The sequence below is a fragment of the Eleutherodactylus coqui genome, chromosome 9, assembly GCF_035609145.1.
Source record: "Eleutherodactylus coqui strain aEleCoq1 chromosome 9, aEleCoq1.hap1, whole genome shotgun sequence".
NCBI classification, from domain to species: domain Eukaryota; kingdom Metazoa; phylum Chordata; class Amphibia; order Anura; family Eleutherodactylidae; genus Eleutherodactylus; species Eleutherodactylus coqui.
Window position 1 is genome coordinate 127,002,319 of NC_089845.1, and position 16,379 is coordinate 127,018,697.

Below are 16,379 nucleotides of genomic sequence, written 5' to 3' on the forward strand. Positions count from 1 at the left end.
ATGTAAATTAGCTCTGTTATATCATCTGAGAACAAAATGGGCCCTAATGTAATATATGCAAATGTGCACCAACCTAGAGCAAGACAATTATACAAGTGGGGATGGAGGCCAAGCTGTTATTTATGCCATTCACAACCATTTCCCTCAGTGCGTAGGATTTCATTCCAATTCTTAGGCTACTGAATATGCACTAATGTATCCCTATTAGATCACACCCCGGAGAGCTAATCACGAGCACTAAAAGGTAATACTGTAATAGTAAATAAGAAGCAAATGTATTAGTTCCAGTTTAAGATATTTCTGCACTGGAAGTCTTTGAGATGATTCTGCTCTGTCTTAATCGCCCGAAGACACGCTTCAAGTCCTCACCATATATGCACTGTGCCACACCATGAGGAATTTGTTGCAGCGTTACACAAGTTTCAGGGTATGTTCAAGCAAAGCAAGCTATGCAGATTGATGCAGTTTCAGGCCAATCACGTGATTTGGGAATGTGGTAAAAGGAGAAAAGTAAAGTATCCTGTGAAGCTAGCTTTAGAGACATTGTAAAGCCCAGGGAAACTACTTTGTGTCATCGTTTTGTGTATAGGGACAAAGACTGAACGAAGATTCCTCCAAGATGTAGTTGAGCCATTCCATCAATATTATGAGTTTACTAAGAGCTTCTTCGTGGGGCTACATGTTGCATTGTCTGCTAATCTCTTGCGGTGTCCTCACGACTCCAGGTGGAGCTAGCTGGATGGTCATTTCTTCAAGAACAGGGTCCGTGTATTCCTCATTCATGGAAGCTTGTTCTGTCTAAGGGGATGCAGCAACCTAGAGAGAGTAGTCAATGTGATCGGCCAATTAAGTGTCATACTGTTACAAGCAGAAGTCATGTGAAACGGAGACCAAATAAGTCTGTCTCATGTTAAACCCTATAGTTTTTACCAGTTCCGTTTTCTAGATAGGAGGTGGAAGCTTGAGCTGGGACCAGCACCGTAAGGGCAATTTCAAAGTTGCCTTACCTATCTTTGTGACCAGGGTCAAAGCAGTATTCCTACGAAAAATGTAAAACTTTCCTTCTACGGAGGAATGGCTGCAATTCTGCCATTCGAGACTTTGAAGCTTCTTTATAGATGAGTGGACAACCCTTTTAAAAAGGTGGAGTTCTTCTGATACAAAGAACCAAATCTTAGGCAAAGATGAATCATAAAACTCTGGTTACCTATTGCTCCCACTAGAGGGAGCTTCAGAGCAGTTGTGTAGTTACATAAATATAAATGCTGTACGCTCCTATGCTCCGCTTGTAGTGGCTGAAGGCAATAAGAGCTTTGCTAGTCACTGTCTATGCAGGGGATTGGAGCTTTTATCACTAAAATGGGAGCTCTGACAAAAAAAAAATTATAAAAAGTTTTTTTCTGGGCAAGTTCTATTGATGAACTATAGTTAATTACTGGGGACAAGCCACCCGTGATCCCCAGCAATCAGCTGATTGCCCGGCCTGTCAGCGCAGCTGGACATGGTTAATGGGGTCAGAGTAGGAAGTGTCCAAGGAGCTTTACTCTAATTAAAATCAATGGGAGCTGAAACCTCCTATTACACTTCCACGTTTGACCCCGTTGTTGGATTCAGAAGTGCTGGAAGTGTAATACAAGGCTTCAGCTCCTACAGCGGGCTGGACGACCAGCCGACCGCTGGGGATCCAAAGTGGCTAGTCCTCGGCGATTAACTATTGATGACCTATCCCGAGGAAAACCACTTTAAGAGACTAATCCGCAAAGTATTTTGGACAAAATGTAGATTTTTAATAACGCGGAATGGTGTTCACTGGTGGAAATGTACCTTGCTGTTCAATTCTGGAACACAACACCCGGGCAGCCTGGTCATGCTATGATAAGATATAACAAACATTTACATACTTGTATACCAGATGACCCCCCCCCCCCCCCATTAGGATCTCTGCAGCAATGAATCAAAAGAAAGTCACAATTTGGTGGGAAAAAGATTTATAATTCTTCTCACTAGGACTTGATAGAAGTTTCTAGCTGATTGCAACTTCTACAAAGTTTGGTCATGTACATTGGTGTCTGTGCAGAGGTTTTGTAGGGCAGTGTTTCTCAACATTTATACCCCCCACCCCCCGCACAAACTGCTATAAAGTACCCCAAAGGCTGTGATTATACCCTGTGCTGTCCAACACGGAGTGTTAGCCCCCTCTAGAGACAAGGGTTGTGCCATCGGTGTACACATACTGCTGTCCGAGAGCCTTGGATGTAGACAATACATAAATGCTTCAAATATAATAGTGTTCTGTAACGATTACATCTGAATTCTGGAATATGATCTTTGTATTAGTTATATTTGTATGTAAAAGTATTCTATGTTATCCATTCCTTTCATTTATTAAAAATATGCACTCTGGAAAGTAACAAAAACCGCGATTATTCTATATAATAGTATTAAAACAGAAACAAATATATTCCATATATGTTGTGAATATATATATTTGTCTTTGTGTTAAAAACACCAAAACAAAAAGTACAAGGGACAAAAGATGTTTAAATGTAAGCGAGTAAAGCAAATGTAAAAAAACAGACAAAAATACTTAAAGCGACCCTCCAGTTGTGGGACAAAATTGTCCCAAAACCGGAGGATAAGAGGGTTATATTACCTGCAGTTCCTTAAATCCACTAGTTTCGTACCTTGTTTTTGGCTGTCCAAGAAGGCTGCATTCCTTTTCTAACCACCTAATGCACACTGTGCACTGCTCTGATTGGTCAGTGCTGATCACATGAGCAGCTCTGACCAATCAGCAAGTGGGTTAAGTGCATTGGTAGTCTAACACTTCCAATACGCCGTTGGGATTAGGTAGTCTGAAGATTGCATTGGGTATTTTGGATGGCTGAAAATAGGCCCAACAACTGGGGGATTTGAGGGGCAGCAGAGAAAACCAACTGCAGATAATATACCCCTGTGGTCCCAGGACAGAATGTCGTCTCAAAACCCGAGGGCTTCTTTAAAAGGAGTCATCTGGTTAAAATAAACATTTATAATTTCTTTATCAGAGCATTCTACGTTAAAGCAGGTTGTCCAGGATTAGTAAAACATGGCTGCTTGCCTCTAGAAGCAGCGCCACACCAGTCCATTCGTCGTATCTGGTATCGCACCTCAGCTCCATTTACTTAAGTGAAGCCAAGCTGCAATACCAGACACAACATATGGACAGGTGTGGCACTGTTTCAGGAAGAAAGCAGTTGTGTTTTTCTAAATCTAGACAAGCCCTTTAACAGAAGGGAATTGCTTATCAAGCAATATCTAGAAGCCATGGTGGAAAGTAGCTATAAGGAGCATCCCTCCCTCTGGAGGACTTGATGTATCTGTTAATAACACAGGCAGCCTATTTGTTTCAATAAGCAGCATGCAATGCTTCGTCTTCCCTGTGGTGGCGCTGTTGTAAAGTCAGCAGGGCTGGCTACATAGCTTTGCTGCTGTGATCCCAGTGACTACCACTTTTCTTCATACTCCCCTTCACTCAGCCCCTTCTTAGATCGGACTCCCATTAGTGTAAATGTGTCAAGTGGGTGGTCCCCACTGTGACTCAAGTCTAATGTCACCCTCTGAAAATGAGTGGTAGGGACTGACCCTTGATGGATTCAAAATGTCTGGAGCTGGATCTAAGAAGAGCTTATATGAGCAATGCAAGAATGAAGACGAGAAGCGCGGTGATGGCAATCACGGCCCCCGAACGCCGAGCCATGTGACCAGCCCTGCTGACTTCACATGGCAAGTCCTTTTTTGCCAGGTCCGTCCTCTAATTTCTTACCTCTGGGGGCTCCAGCAGGGGGACAGCTTATCATTGGGTGACCCCTTTAACAAAGGGACATTGTAAAAAGTGGACAATCCCTCTAATAAAGACCGATGATATTGATTTAATTCTTTGCATTGAAATTGACAAATGTGTGAACTGAAGATCACAAGTGTAAATGTTCTTCTATACATCCATTTTAGTACAGACAAACCAAAAAGATGCGCACACAACCCAAATGTCATCGCAGCAACCGACACACATGTCCGATTCATAAAAAATGGCTCATACAAATTTACATATGTGTACAATTCCTTAATGCTCTGTCCAAATGAGCCCACAGCGGGGGCGAAGATTATTTATAACAACATAACCATCTAAAAATTGCAAAAAAAATAAAAAATAAAGAAGACACCTTTACAACCTAAAGAATAAAACAATGCTGCAGTCTGAAACCATGAGAAAAAAGGGAAAGTCGAGATCTCTTCAGGCTTTTGTGTATCACTAAATAAATGATATTCTCTTCTCACAATACCCGGAATGTACCTGCAAAGGGGAGAAACAAGGAGAGTATTATACATAGAATAGCTCCAGTCATCAGTTGGAATGCAGTATATGAGGCTTTGTAATATACGGTATATCAGGGGAAAGAGGAGAAAAAAAACAAAACGTGAAAAACAGGAAAACCTCAATTATGAATGTTACATTCCAGGCTACGGATCTACTACTGCCTAAGAAGGGATTGTGATTTTTTTCTAACACTAGGCATGCTTTAATGGGTTACCTTGGATCTTTAAGATAGGTGACCTATCCTCAGAATAGGTCATCAATTGCCGATTGTGAGGATCCACTGCTCAGGATCCGTGCTGGTCGGGCGATTTCACAGATAGCACTATCAACATTGTAGCAGCCCGGTTTGGTACAACAGGCACAGCTTCAACTTATTTCAATGGGGGCTTTGCCTGCAGTACCAAACTGGGCCACTGCAATACAGACAGCGCTATCAACTTCCAGTGCTGTCCACACTGGCAGCGGGCCCAGGAATCAGCTGATTGGCAGGGAATCTGAGCGGTGGACTCCACCCATCAACTACTGATGACCTAAACTAAGGATAGATCATCAATTGTAAAATCCAGACCGACCTCTTTAAAAAATGTGTTTCGTATTTAAAAATTCAGCTATAAAACAAGGATTCTAAGGCCGGGCTCATATGACCATAATTTGCACATAGCAAATATGCAATGACATTGTGTATTTGCTGCATGCTGCCCATCGCCATGTACCATTTTGGTGCCAAAATAGAATATGCTGCAATTTTTACTGTGCGCGTATTTTGCGCAATTTGTGTGACAAGGTAACATGGCTAGCTATGGGAGATTGGCACAGCGAATTTCGCTGTACTGACACGGTCGTGTGAGCCTGGCCTAAATCAGTGTCCTCCGCTTGACAGGTAAACTAGACCTAGAAATGAGTGATACAAGTAACCAGGACATAACCTTGTCCCAACTGTGTCAGATTTTCTGCATTGTCCTGAAACAAACTGCCTTGTAGAAATCCTACAAAGAATACGGGGATTGATCTGCTGATGGAGGTCTTCCATTCTTGGCTGGTAGCAGCACTTTGCCAATAGGTGGCACCTAATGTTTTTTGTCCTACTGCAGAGAGGACAGAGGGGGGAGGCTCCTGCTGCAGCTGGTTGGCTTACAGGCAGATAGTCCTGTAAGGAGGACGGGAGAGGACGGGAGAGGACGGGAGAGGACGGGAGAGGACGGGAGAGGAAGGGAGAGGACGGGAGAGGAAGGGAGAGGACGGGAGAGGACGGGAGAGGACGGGAGAGGACGGGAGAGGAAGGGAGAGGAAGGGAGAGGAAGGGAGAGGAAGGGAGAGGAAGGGAGAGGAAGGGAGAGGAAGGGAGAGGAAGGGAGAGGAAGGGAGAGGAAGGGAGAGGAAGGGAGAGGAAGGGGGAGGAAGGGGGGGGGGGGGAATTGTCCGACATTAAGATTTCCCTGCATAGCTCCGATGTCAGGCGAGGTCTGACATGTTCCTAACAGTATGCAGGACAGCGCTGTTATGTATGTTACAGTATGAAGGGCATACACATGCAGATGTAGAACAGCTTCAGACATCGGAGCTCTGTCCTGCATACTGTTAGAAACCTGTGCTATATACACAGTATGCAGTAATAGGATGCCTCTGTATTAGAGGAATATCCACCATCATTAGCGAAATTAGGAATGAACAGTCTTATATAAATTTATGTTATACTTGAAAGCGCTGAGAAATAAGTTGGCGCTATACAAATATTATATTTATTAAGTTACAGAATTACTACAAATGATCTTCCCGATGCGAAACACTCAGAACTCACGTTTAATAAAAAAAAAATAAAAAAATCAGAGCTGAGTGTGCGGGGGAGGGGAGGAGGGGCTGGATTAGAAAGGGTTAATGTCAGCGAACAATCTCTCCTGTTTTCAAAAACAAAACCCTTGCTTTCCAAGGCGCAGGAGGCTGACTACTTGAAGATGCCCGTGTCCATAATAATAAGGTGCTTCTAAATGCATTACACATCAGATAGCCGTCATTATGGTAAATGGATGCACAGCTGCTCTTCACAGTTATGGCATACCTTCAATTTTCCGATTCCCATTTTAATATGTTTTTTTCTCATCTGCTTCTCTAAATGACAGGCCGACACTCGTTATTAAGGAGACGAAATTTGCAATTTTCTTTGGTTGCTGCGTCCACAATCTTCCTACATACAGATTTATAGTATTGTTCTGGCTGGTTATTTCAGGGGACAAAGTATTACTTTACATAGGACAATTAAATAATGGAGGTCATTAGCCCTTTAATCACTCATTACATCGTGCACACATCACTGAGGGCTCTTTCCCACAAGCGGATATACAGCAACGTCGTTTTTATGTTTTCACGCCGGCTCCGTATAAGCGACTGAATGGGTGTTTTTCTGCGATCACGGACAGAGTTTTCGCATCCATTTACACGACTGCGAGTGTCGTTTTTAGCAACCCCCCCCCCCCCCCCCAAAAACAAAAAACGCCGCACCACAGAAAACTCACTCTGCTAAAAACCTTGGGATACCTTCTAATGCCTATATAGAGGCACCTGTAAGCTTTTCGCAGTGTTGGACGTTGCAAAAATGCCTCCCCCTCCCTTCTCTTTCCCTGCTCCCATAGGAGTCTATAGGACCCGCCGGCAAATATTGGCCAAAAGATAGTTCCAGAACTTTTGGCTGAGCGTAGATGCGTCGGACGCGCATATGTTCTATTTTTCAAGTTGCTGGTGTATTTACACGCCGTATATTCGCCTGTGTGAATGGCTGCATTGGAAACCAATGTTTCACATGGGTACCGTGTATGGGCCTGGGCCGGGAAAACGTGGAGTGATGGAAAATGGTCTCCTAGTTGGAAAGGAGCCCTAAAAAACCCAAAGTCAGCAAGCTAAAAGTGAGAGGCATTAAGAAACGGTACAAGCACTTTTTAAGAGCTCAGGGCATGCTGGGAGGTTCTTCTGAAGAGACCACTGATTACTGTTACTTTTCAGTTAACTTTACTTGTACTCTTAACACTTGTCAAACCATGTATAACGCGTGTGTAAATGTATAGACACGATATATGTATACAAACCATGTATAACGTGTGTGTAAATGTATATACACGATATATGTATACAAACCATGTATAACGTGTGTAAATGTATATACACGATATATGTATACAAACCATGTATAACGTGTGTAAATGTATATACACGATATATGTATACAAACCATGTATAACGTGTGTAAATGTATAGACAGGATATATGTATACAAACCATGTATAACGTGTGTATAAATGTATAGACACGATATATGTATACAATGTATAACGCGTGTATAAATGTATAGACACGATATATGTATACAATGTATAACGCGTGTATAAATGTATAGACACGATATATGTATACAATGTATAACGCGTGTGTAAATGTATAGACACGATATATGTATACAAACCATGTATAACGTGTGTAAATGTATATACACGATATATGTATACAAACCATGTATAACGTGTGTGTAAATGTATATACACGATATATGTATACAAACCATGTATAACGTGTGTAAATGTATATACACGATATATGTATACAAACCATGTATAACGCGTGTAAATGTATAGACAGGATATATGTATACAAACCATGTATAACGCGTGTATAAATGTATAGACACGATATATGTATACAATGTATAACGCGTGTATAAATGTATAGACACGATATATGTATACAATGTATAACGCGTGTATAAATGTATAGACACGATATATGTATACAATGTATAACGTGTGTATAAATGTATAGACACGATATATGTATACAATGTATAACGCGTGTATAAATGTATAGACACGATATATGTATACAAACCGTGTGTAAATGTATAGACACGATATATGTATACAATGTATAACGCGTGTGTAAATGTATAGACACGATATATGTATACAATGTATAACGCGTGTATAAATGTATAGACACGATATATGTATACAATGTATAACGTGTGTATAAATGTATAGACACGATATATGTATACAATGTATAACGCGTGTATAAATAGTGTCTGTGCGCAGCAGTTATTCAGATGTGGATGTCTGGCTAACGTGAAGGCAATCTCCTAATTGAAGTTATCATATTAACCAGTAAGCTAAAACCAGGAGTTGGTCGTTCCCTTGGAGTCTGAACACGGTTCTGGCCGCATGGTTTGCTACAGCACCAAACGGGGTCTATTTTAATATGGGAAATGCCTGTTCATGTAATCCTAATATATTGTAAAAACCATTTCGTCAAGGAAGAATGTGTGGACCTTAAAATGTCCATATTCTGCAGATCTGTTTGTACAAGCGCTCCAACGTTCAAGAAACCACCATGAAAGTTTTGCAAATTTGGAGTTGGAACACTATGGAACCAGCGACATATTCTGCAGGGTTTTGTCCCATAAGGGCTCCCAATGTAAATCCACCTACTAGTATGTTTTTTGGATTGTGGGAGGAAATCCATAAAACTCCATGCAGATGTTGTGCTTGGTTGGAATTGAACCCAGGACCCAGCGCTGCAAGCCCAGCATGCTGTCATAATACTGTATATAACCACATGGGTTCCCCCCCATTTACTCCACTTGTGAATATCATTTAGTTTTTAGGTTTGCATTCTACAATTAGTTTTAGAATGTAACATCACATTACGCTCACAAGTCTTCTGTAGCGTTTACAGCACAAGCGGTGCGAATTAGATTTAACAGATATCAATCTGCATAAAATCCGCAGCGGAACTGACATTTTAGATCTGTGCATGTCGCTTCACCACCATGATGAGCCCCCCCCCCTTTTCAATTTTTGGCCTTTTCTGACAACTAAAAAAAAAAACGTTTTTACATTTATCCATCAACATAGTCTGAGGGCTGTTTTGTGTGACGGGTTGTATTTTCCAATGGCGTGATGTAATGTACCATATACTGTACCAAATTCATATAGGTTTTTGTGCTGTATTACTTTAAAAAACAATAAAAAAATCTTTGGAAAAAAATAAATCTATTTTCTGTCACCATCTTCTAACAGCCATAACTTTTTAAGTGTTTGAGGGCTCGTTTTTTTTGCAGCACCCCCTGAAGTTTCTATTGGGACCATTTTGGAATATGTACAACTTTTTGATTGCTTTTTGTTACATTTTTTTCTTGGAGAGAGAGTGACCCAAAAAAAAAAAACCAAAAAAACCCAAAACACAATTCTGACATGGTAACATCAGTAAAAAAAAAAATAAAAAAGGACAATGTGGGATAAATAATGGCTACTTTCATAGATCAGAATTTTACGGTAGCAACGATACCAAAAGGCTTCTGTTTTGAGGTATTTAAATGTCACTGTCAGAGTTTACAGCGTCATTTAAAGAGTTAATAGCAGCTGATCATGACTGTTGCAGGCGAGTGTCAGCCGTCAAAGACAGCCGGCACCAGCTGTGTATAGATGTGGGTCGGCTGCCAATCCTGATCCATGCAAACAACGCACGCCCAAGACTTAAATGTATGCCCAGGGACATGAAGGGCTTAAACTGTGGGTCATCAGTACAGATTTCCCCACTTTAAATGACGAGGAGTCGTCTTAAAAAAAAAGGGATGTTAATAATCCAACCAAAATCAGCAGATTTCTCCACTCCTTGTAAACGTAGCCTTCTAGTTTTCCGGCTCCATTTTCCTGGCACATCCCCCGATTCCCTTTACAGTCACATTATGAAATTCTGTCTCCATGCAGTCACCACTAGGGGGAGTGTGTGTAGATTTACACATCTGATATTGGTCTGACTAGTCTGCCTACTGTATTGTATGACCCAAGTGCCCTTCATTGGATCTTGATTGCATATAGAAGTATAGGAGTTCTAGAATATTAGTGAACACACAGGACGGCGTACATTTTGGTCTATTCAAAGAACATAATTTGTAATAGATGATCTGATGGTTTAATAATAGGTTATATAAAAGCAACCGGCTCAGTGGTTAAGAATATCTTCAGCTGCTCAGGTTCACTTGCAAATGCCAACCCCATATCCTGCAATGGCAGATGAAATGAATGTATGCCCACGCTCTCAGCGCTTCACAGGGGACTACTATACATATATACATCAAAGATTAGGCGACACGTACCAGAGATCTGCATTCAGTTACTTGTATCTTCAATGTCTGATACGTGATTTTCCATCTAAAGTAGCAGAAAAATAAAAGGGAACAGCTGGGATCAGTCTCAGGGCAAAGAACACGTCAACCCACAAAACATTGTATGTATTGTTTATGCAGCATGGATATAGTCGCTGTACAGGGATGTCAGATATTGTCACCTTAGCGCCAGCTTAATAGGAAACCAATTGCAGGTATGTTATAAGTAACCGGAGATTCTAGAGGAATCCAACGCAAACACAGGGAGAACATACAAGCTCCACGCACATCTTGTGTTGGTTAGACTCAAACCTCGGACCATAGCACTATAGGGTGCCAACCACCAACCTCCCCATACCGCATGTGTTATAATGTAATGAGGGAGAGTCAGGGCTCCTTCACACTGGTGAGGGCAATATCCTGCCTCGGATGCCTGCGGGGCTGTAACTGCCGCGGCAGGGGCTCACAATGTTCTCCCATTGCCTTCAATAGGGCAGGCGCTGCTACCAGCCCCATTGCAGATAACGGGCGAGATTGCAAAAAGAAAGGACATGCTAGGATTTCTCCCCTGAATACGATGGCATTTCTCCCCAACGCGATGCCATGCAGAGAAACCTCGCAAATGTGAATCAACGCATTTCAAGTTCATGTGGCGAACATCGCGTCAATCTAGTTATGAAAATTAATGTATGCAAACAACTGATGGACCAATTTCTCCACAGCGCCACCTACTGGGAGCTGCCCTCTCAATCCATATCAGACCCTTTAAAAGGGCCTTGCAATGCAACTAGGGGGTAAGCCAATCCAGAATACTCCTATACAGAGGGCTGTTTCAGGGTTCTTGCCCTCATCTGTGTGCAGTAGAGTGTTGTTGACTAGGTTAGAGGCTATTAATGCGAGTCCAGTAGGGGGCAACGTTTCTCTTTGTCGATGGAGTCTTATATAAGCCATGCAATGCTTCCTGGGAAAAAGCCATGTATCACATGGTCTATATAAAAGACTCCCTACACCCTTGAGGTGCTCTCCACACCTTGGACGCACATCGATGGCCTCTCATCCAGCCAACCAGAACTCTATTGTACACGGATGGGCAAGAACCCTGAAGCAGATGTCTATATGCAAGTATTCTAGTTTAACGTATATCCCTCATCATGTTGGTTTATACCCAACCACCAACCGGGTCTGCTTCTAACGTGATAGACTTGGATTAGGTTATACTATAGTGCTACTTTGTTGCCACCACATATTTTTCTGGATTGGCAGGCAATGACCAATTTGCCTATGGCTACTGTAATGTTGGGGCCATGCTGCTCACATAGGCTTGTTTTGTTAAACATCTCCAAAATAAATAAAAAAATGACACAGAGAAGCAACTTTCTAATAGGTGGCGCTGTGGAGGAATTATTCCATTGCTGATTTGCATAGGTTTTTTCCCAGGGAGCAATGCATGGCCTATAAGACTCCCTACACCCTTGTGGTGCTCTCCACAAGAAGAAGCATTACCCCTGCCCTGGACCAGTTATTTAATTGGAGAGGTTGCCATTTTTTCTGTTAAGGCCTTTCTCATACAATGGTATTCTGGTCAGTACTTTTACTACACTGCTTAAATCCCCCAGCATTCCTTGCTATATCAATGTCTACACAGGGCCGGCTATGGTGATCTGCATTCTGTTTGGTTTGGTATAGGACACGTTTGCTGCCACACTACATTATAGCAGCTCCGTCTCAGCTTCCAGTAACCACCAAGTAACCTTTGAAGGCAAAAACGGGCTAGAATCCACGATGGAATTCAGGATCAGTGATGCAATATATTAGTTACTTTCGCTATAGATCATATGTATCTATAAGGCTTGGACTACAATGTGGCTTTATGAAGGACACTTCGCGAGGCCAGAGATCACAATGTAACCCTGAAACCTCACAATTTAACAGAACTCATTGCAGACGCTTTGCGGTTCACAAGTTGCCGTGTCCTGCAGATCAGGAGAAATCCATTTTTTAGGGATGTCCTACAATTTTCAATCCACGAGGCGGAATTGAGTTTTATTAGATTGCGAGGCTACACCGAGTTACGGCCAAAGTTGCCATGTAGCGCTAACCTAAATTCTACCTTCTTGTAATGATGCTAGAGGGGAGGACGTACCCTTAAAGGGAACCTGTTGCCATCAAAACTAACACTACCGCTGTTCTCAGTGTGTCATAGGGATGTTGGCAAACAGGTTTTTTTAAAAAATAAAAATATATAGAGAGTTGGAGAGCCCGGACAGTGAAGTCATCTGCCAATTTGCGTGCGTGCGGCAGTTTGGTACCAGTTTGAGGTACGTGTGACTTTTGGATTGCTTTTTATTATGAAAAAAATAAAAATATCAACCCTGGCACCACTTTATAAAACTATTTTCATTGTTTGGGTCGTTACGAATGTGGCAATACCTTTTAGGTGTTTTTTTTTAGGTTTTGGTATTTTATTCATTTATGAGTTTTGTGGGGAAAAATATTTATTTTTTTTAAACTGGATTTTTTTTTCTTTGAATTAATTTTTTTTTTTTTTACACTATTTTTTAAGTCTCTGAAGGGAACTTGAAGACGCGATAGTTTGATCGCTAGGATAGTTCCCTGCATTACTTATGTAATTCATTCCACTAAACCTATGACAGCAGCCTATTAGACCCTGCCAGAGGTGGGATTTAATAGACCGAGTTACATGGTAAATATGGGGGCGTTTGTCAGGCTGGCATGGGAACGCACTACTTACACACTACAGCTAACGGTTACATGCTCTCCTAATAGTTAGAGCAGGAGTCTGGCAGTCAGTCAGCCAAGCCACCGGCATAGAGACGTATGGGTTTAAAGCCCATTAGTGAGGCCAGTAAAAAGGACATATTAGCGGTCATTAAGTGGTTAACATTATATTTAATTATGTTTGACTGCTAAATAGACTTGAATTTTTGACTGCTGAATTAAATAAGACACATATTCCAGAAACCCGGACGCTCTGCCAATAAGTTATACCAAGTCATTGCTTCCATCTTCATCAAAATCTTCCTCTATCCCATCGGTCATCTCCTCCCCATCGGCGTCATGGGCTCCCTCAACATGCTCTTCAATGGAGTTCTCAGCCGTCTCCGACTTGCATTCTTCTGGAGCCAAATCAGCATTATCATCTCCGTGCTTTTTTTGACCTAGAATACAGAAATGTCATGAATTACTATACTTCTCGATTCCTTATAATTAACAGCTCTCTACATTTGGGTTTTAGGGAATTTTATTGATTAGGAACAAAAAAAAAAAAAAAATTAAATTATTGCAATTAAAATGATCAAATGTGTTGCCAATGGTCGGTCCGTCCCACTTGCACAATTCTGTATAATTAGTCAACCAAAAATAGCAATTAAAAAATAGTTGATGTCATTTAGGGTTTCTAGGAGATCATTTAATAATTTGTGGAACACGCAGGGTAATTAACCAAATCTATAAAACTCTTCTTGCTTCAGCCGATTCCATCATGGCAAAAACACAACATGTCGCTGCCGGAGTGTAAAACCTGCTTGTCTGACATGAACCAGGCAAAAAAAAGGGGGTTAAAGGGACTCCGTCAGGTCCTACGAGCACCGTGTGCCAAGCTTATGGACACCTCCACCAGTCAGCAGGTTATAACTTGTAATCTTAGTGAACCCCTTTAATATAGTAGGCGTATCCTCTGCCGGTCGTAATAGATCATCCCTTGAGTCCAAGCATAGTAACCTGCATCACTATATCCAGAAGACATTGAAGCAGTGGACCTTTTGACAAGGAGCAATTGCATTCACATCTTAGCTTTTGACCGAAGAGGGTGCAAGTATTGAGCTCACCTGGACAACCCCTTTAATGGTTTTACAGCACAATGTATTATAGTCCTATTTGTTCTTTACATTACGGTTGCAATTCATTAACAACCAAACACATTAAACGATGATTACCGTAGAAACAAATATGTATAGTAAGTTGAAGTTGAACGGTTCTGTGATTTTTCGATTTTTTTGATGTCTGAAATCTGTAACTCTTAAATTTGTGTGCCTGGCATAAACAATTTAGAGATGCCAGCGGCACCTCTGAGCGGAGGAAGACGATGCTTTTCAGACTTTGCCTCTGAATAGTAAAGCTTTAGACCATCCTAGCGATGCATGCTGAGCGTATCGGGCAAAGGACCCATTCAGCAAAAGGAGTCTCAACCTAAACAGATTTAGAAATTGCTAGAAGTAACTTATTTCATAGTTCTAGTAAAAACACGGCAAACATGGGTGCAGTTTCAACACCCAGTAAAAGCCCATTAGGCTATCAGCCGAGTCCGCCATCTTGGATTTCACCAGCTGAGCTTTGATCAACAAGTTTGATCCCCCAAAAATTAGGGGATCAAGTCATTCCCAGGTTTGAACCCCGATCACAGGCTAAACCGTGGTGCAATGTTTTTTCAACTTGATTGGTGATCACCTCGGATTGATCCCTGATGAAAACTGGTGTAACTGGCCGTTAGTCAACCTTTACTCACAGATTGATCATAGTTGTAAAAGAACATATAATACAAATGTTATAACAGTGGGACACAATCACAGATGAGGATATAGTTCTCATTAAAACTTAACATAACAACATAGTTGATAGATAAGGTTGAAAACAGACAAGTTCAACCATGTTGATCCTGAGAAAGAGCATAAGGTGAAAGCCAATTGCCCCATTTTAGGAGAAAAATTCCTTTCCGACTCCAGATATGGCAATCAGAATATTTCCTTGAATCAATGTCCCATCTCCAGTGATCTAGTACCCATAACTTGCAGTATTTTTCCTTTCATGAGCGGCATCCAGGGCCTTATGCCTAGCAAACTTTTACGGGAAAAATCAACCATCGCAACATCCTGTGGCAGAGTTAAATAGCCTTACTGCTCTTAGGGTGCGGGCAGACGAGCGTAGGCGTATTTACGTTCGCACGAGCGCAACGTATAATCGCCCGAGCGATCGTTTTTCACCGATCACGACCAGAGCTAGAAAGCGTATTTTCGTTTGTTCCTACTTTGCAAACGGTCTTTTTGGCGATCGAATATGCGTTGGCGCGTATTTCGGTCGCATATGTTCCGTTTTTTTTCGAATTGCCGTTTTTACGCGCTGTAAAATCGCCCATGTGAACGAATACATTCGAAACCATTGCCTCAGATGGTCACGTATATACGTTTGGTCGCAAAAACGCGCCGTTTATGCGCTCGTCTGCCCGCACCCTTACAGTAAAGAATCAATGAAAATGGTGAACTCTTTTCTCTAAGCACGGATGATCCCCTCTTGATCATTTTGCACCTGGGCCTGTAACAATGACATTACACATATCTCTGTACTGTCCATTCATGTATTCGGGGGAGAAAGAAAGAAAAAAAAAAAAAGAAAGTTTAGTGGGCGACCTAATTGCAGTGTCCAAACTGAATAACCCAAAATGTATGCACCTGTCTTGGTACTCCAACCCACCCCGTTCCTTAATTACATTGGCTGTCCTCATCTACACCCGCTCTAGTTCACTATATGCCGCTCATACGCAGGTGTCTAAAATCGTACACAATATCCCTTGTGTGATCTGACTAGTAATTTCTATAGCAAAACTATGTTCTCATCATAACCCTCCATGCCTCTTGATATATCCCATGATTGCATCTGCCTTAGCAGCAGCTACCTGGCGCCAGTTGCTAAAGCTAATGAAAACTATAATGCTTAATTTCTAGAGATAACGAGCACGCTCGGATAAGGCAGTTACTAGAGCGAGGATCACTCTTCTCGAGTAACTGCATTCTCGTCCGAGCAGGCTCGGGGGGGCGGGGGAGAGAGAGAGATCATAGCCAGCCATAATAGTTATGGACT

General features: G+C 41.7%; 1 protein-coding gene across 4 annotated transcripts in view; it reads right to left on the minus strand.

Moving 5' to 3' along the window:
• Positions 1-3,891: 3,891 nt before the first annotated feature.
• RALYL (RALY RNA binding protein like) overlaps positions 3,892-16,379 on the minus strand; it is a 157,468-nt gene continuing 144,980 nt past the window's right edge. For all 4 annotated transcript variants that reach the window (XM_066578490.1, XM_066578488.1, XM_066578489.1 and 1 more), the window contains 3 exons: positions 13,515-13,684; positions 10,497-10,551; positions 3,892-4,333 (listed from right to left, as the gene is read on the minus strand). In XM_066578490.1, coding sequence (XP_066434587.1) covers positions 10,510-10,551; positions 13,515-13,684 — 212 coding nt within the window. In that variant the 3' untranslated portion in view covers positions 3,892-4,333; positions 10,497-10,509. The remainder of the gene's footprint in view (positions 4,334-10,496; positions 10,552-13,514; positions 13,685-16,379) is intronic.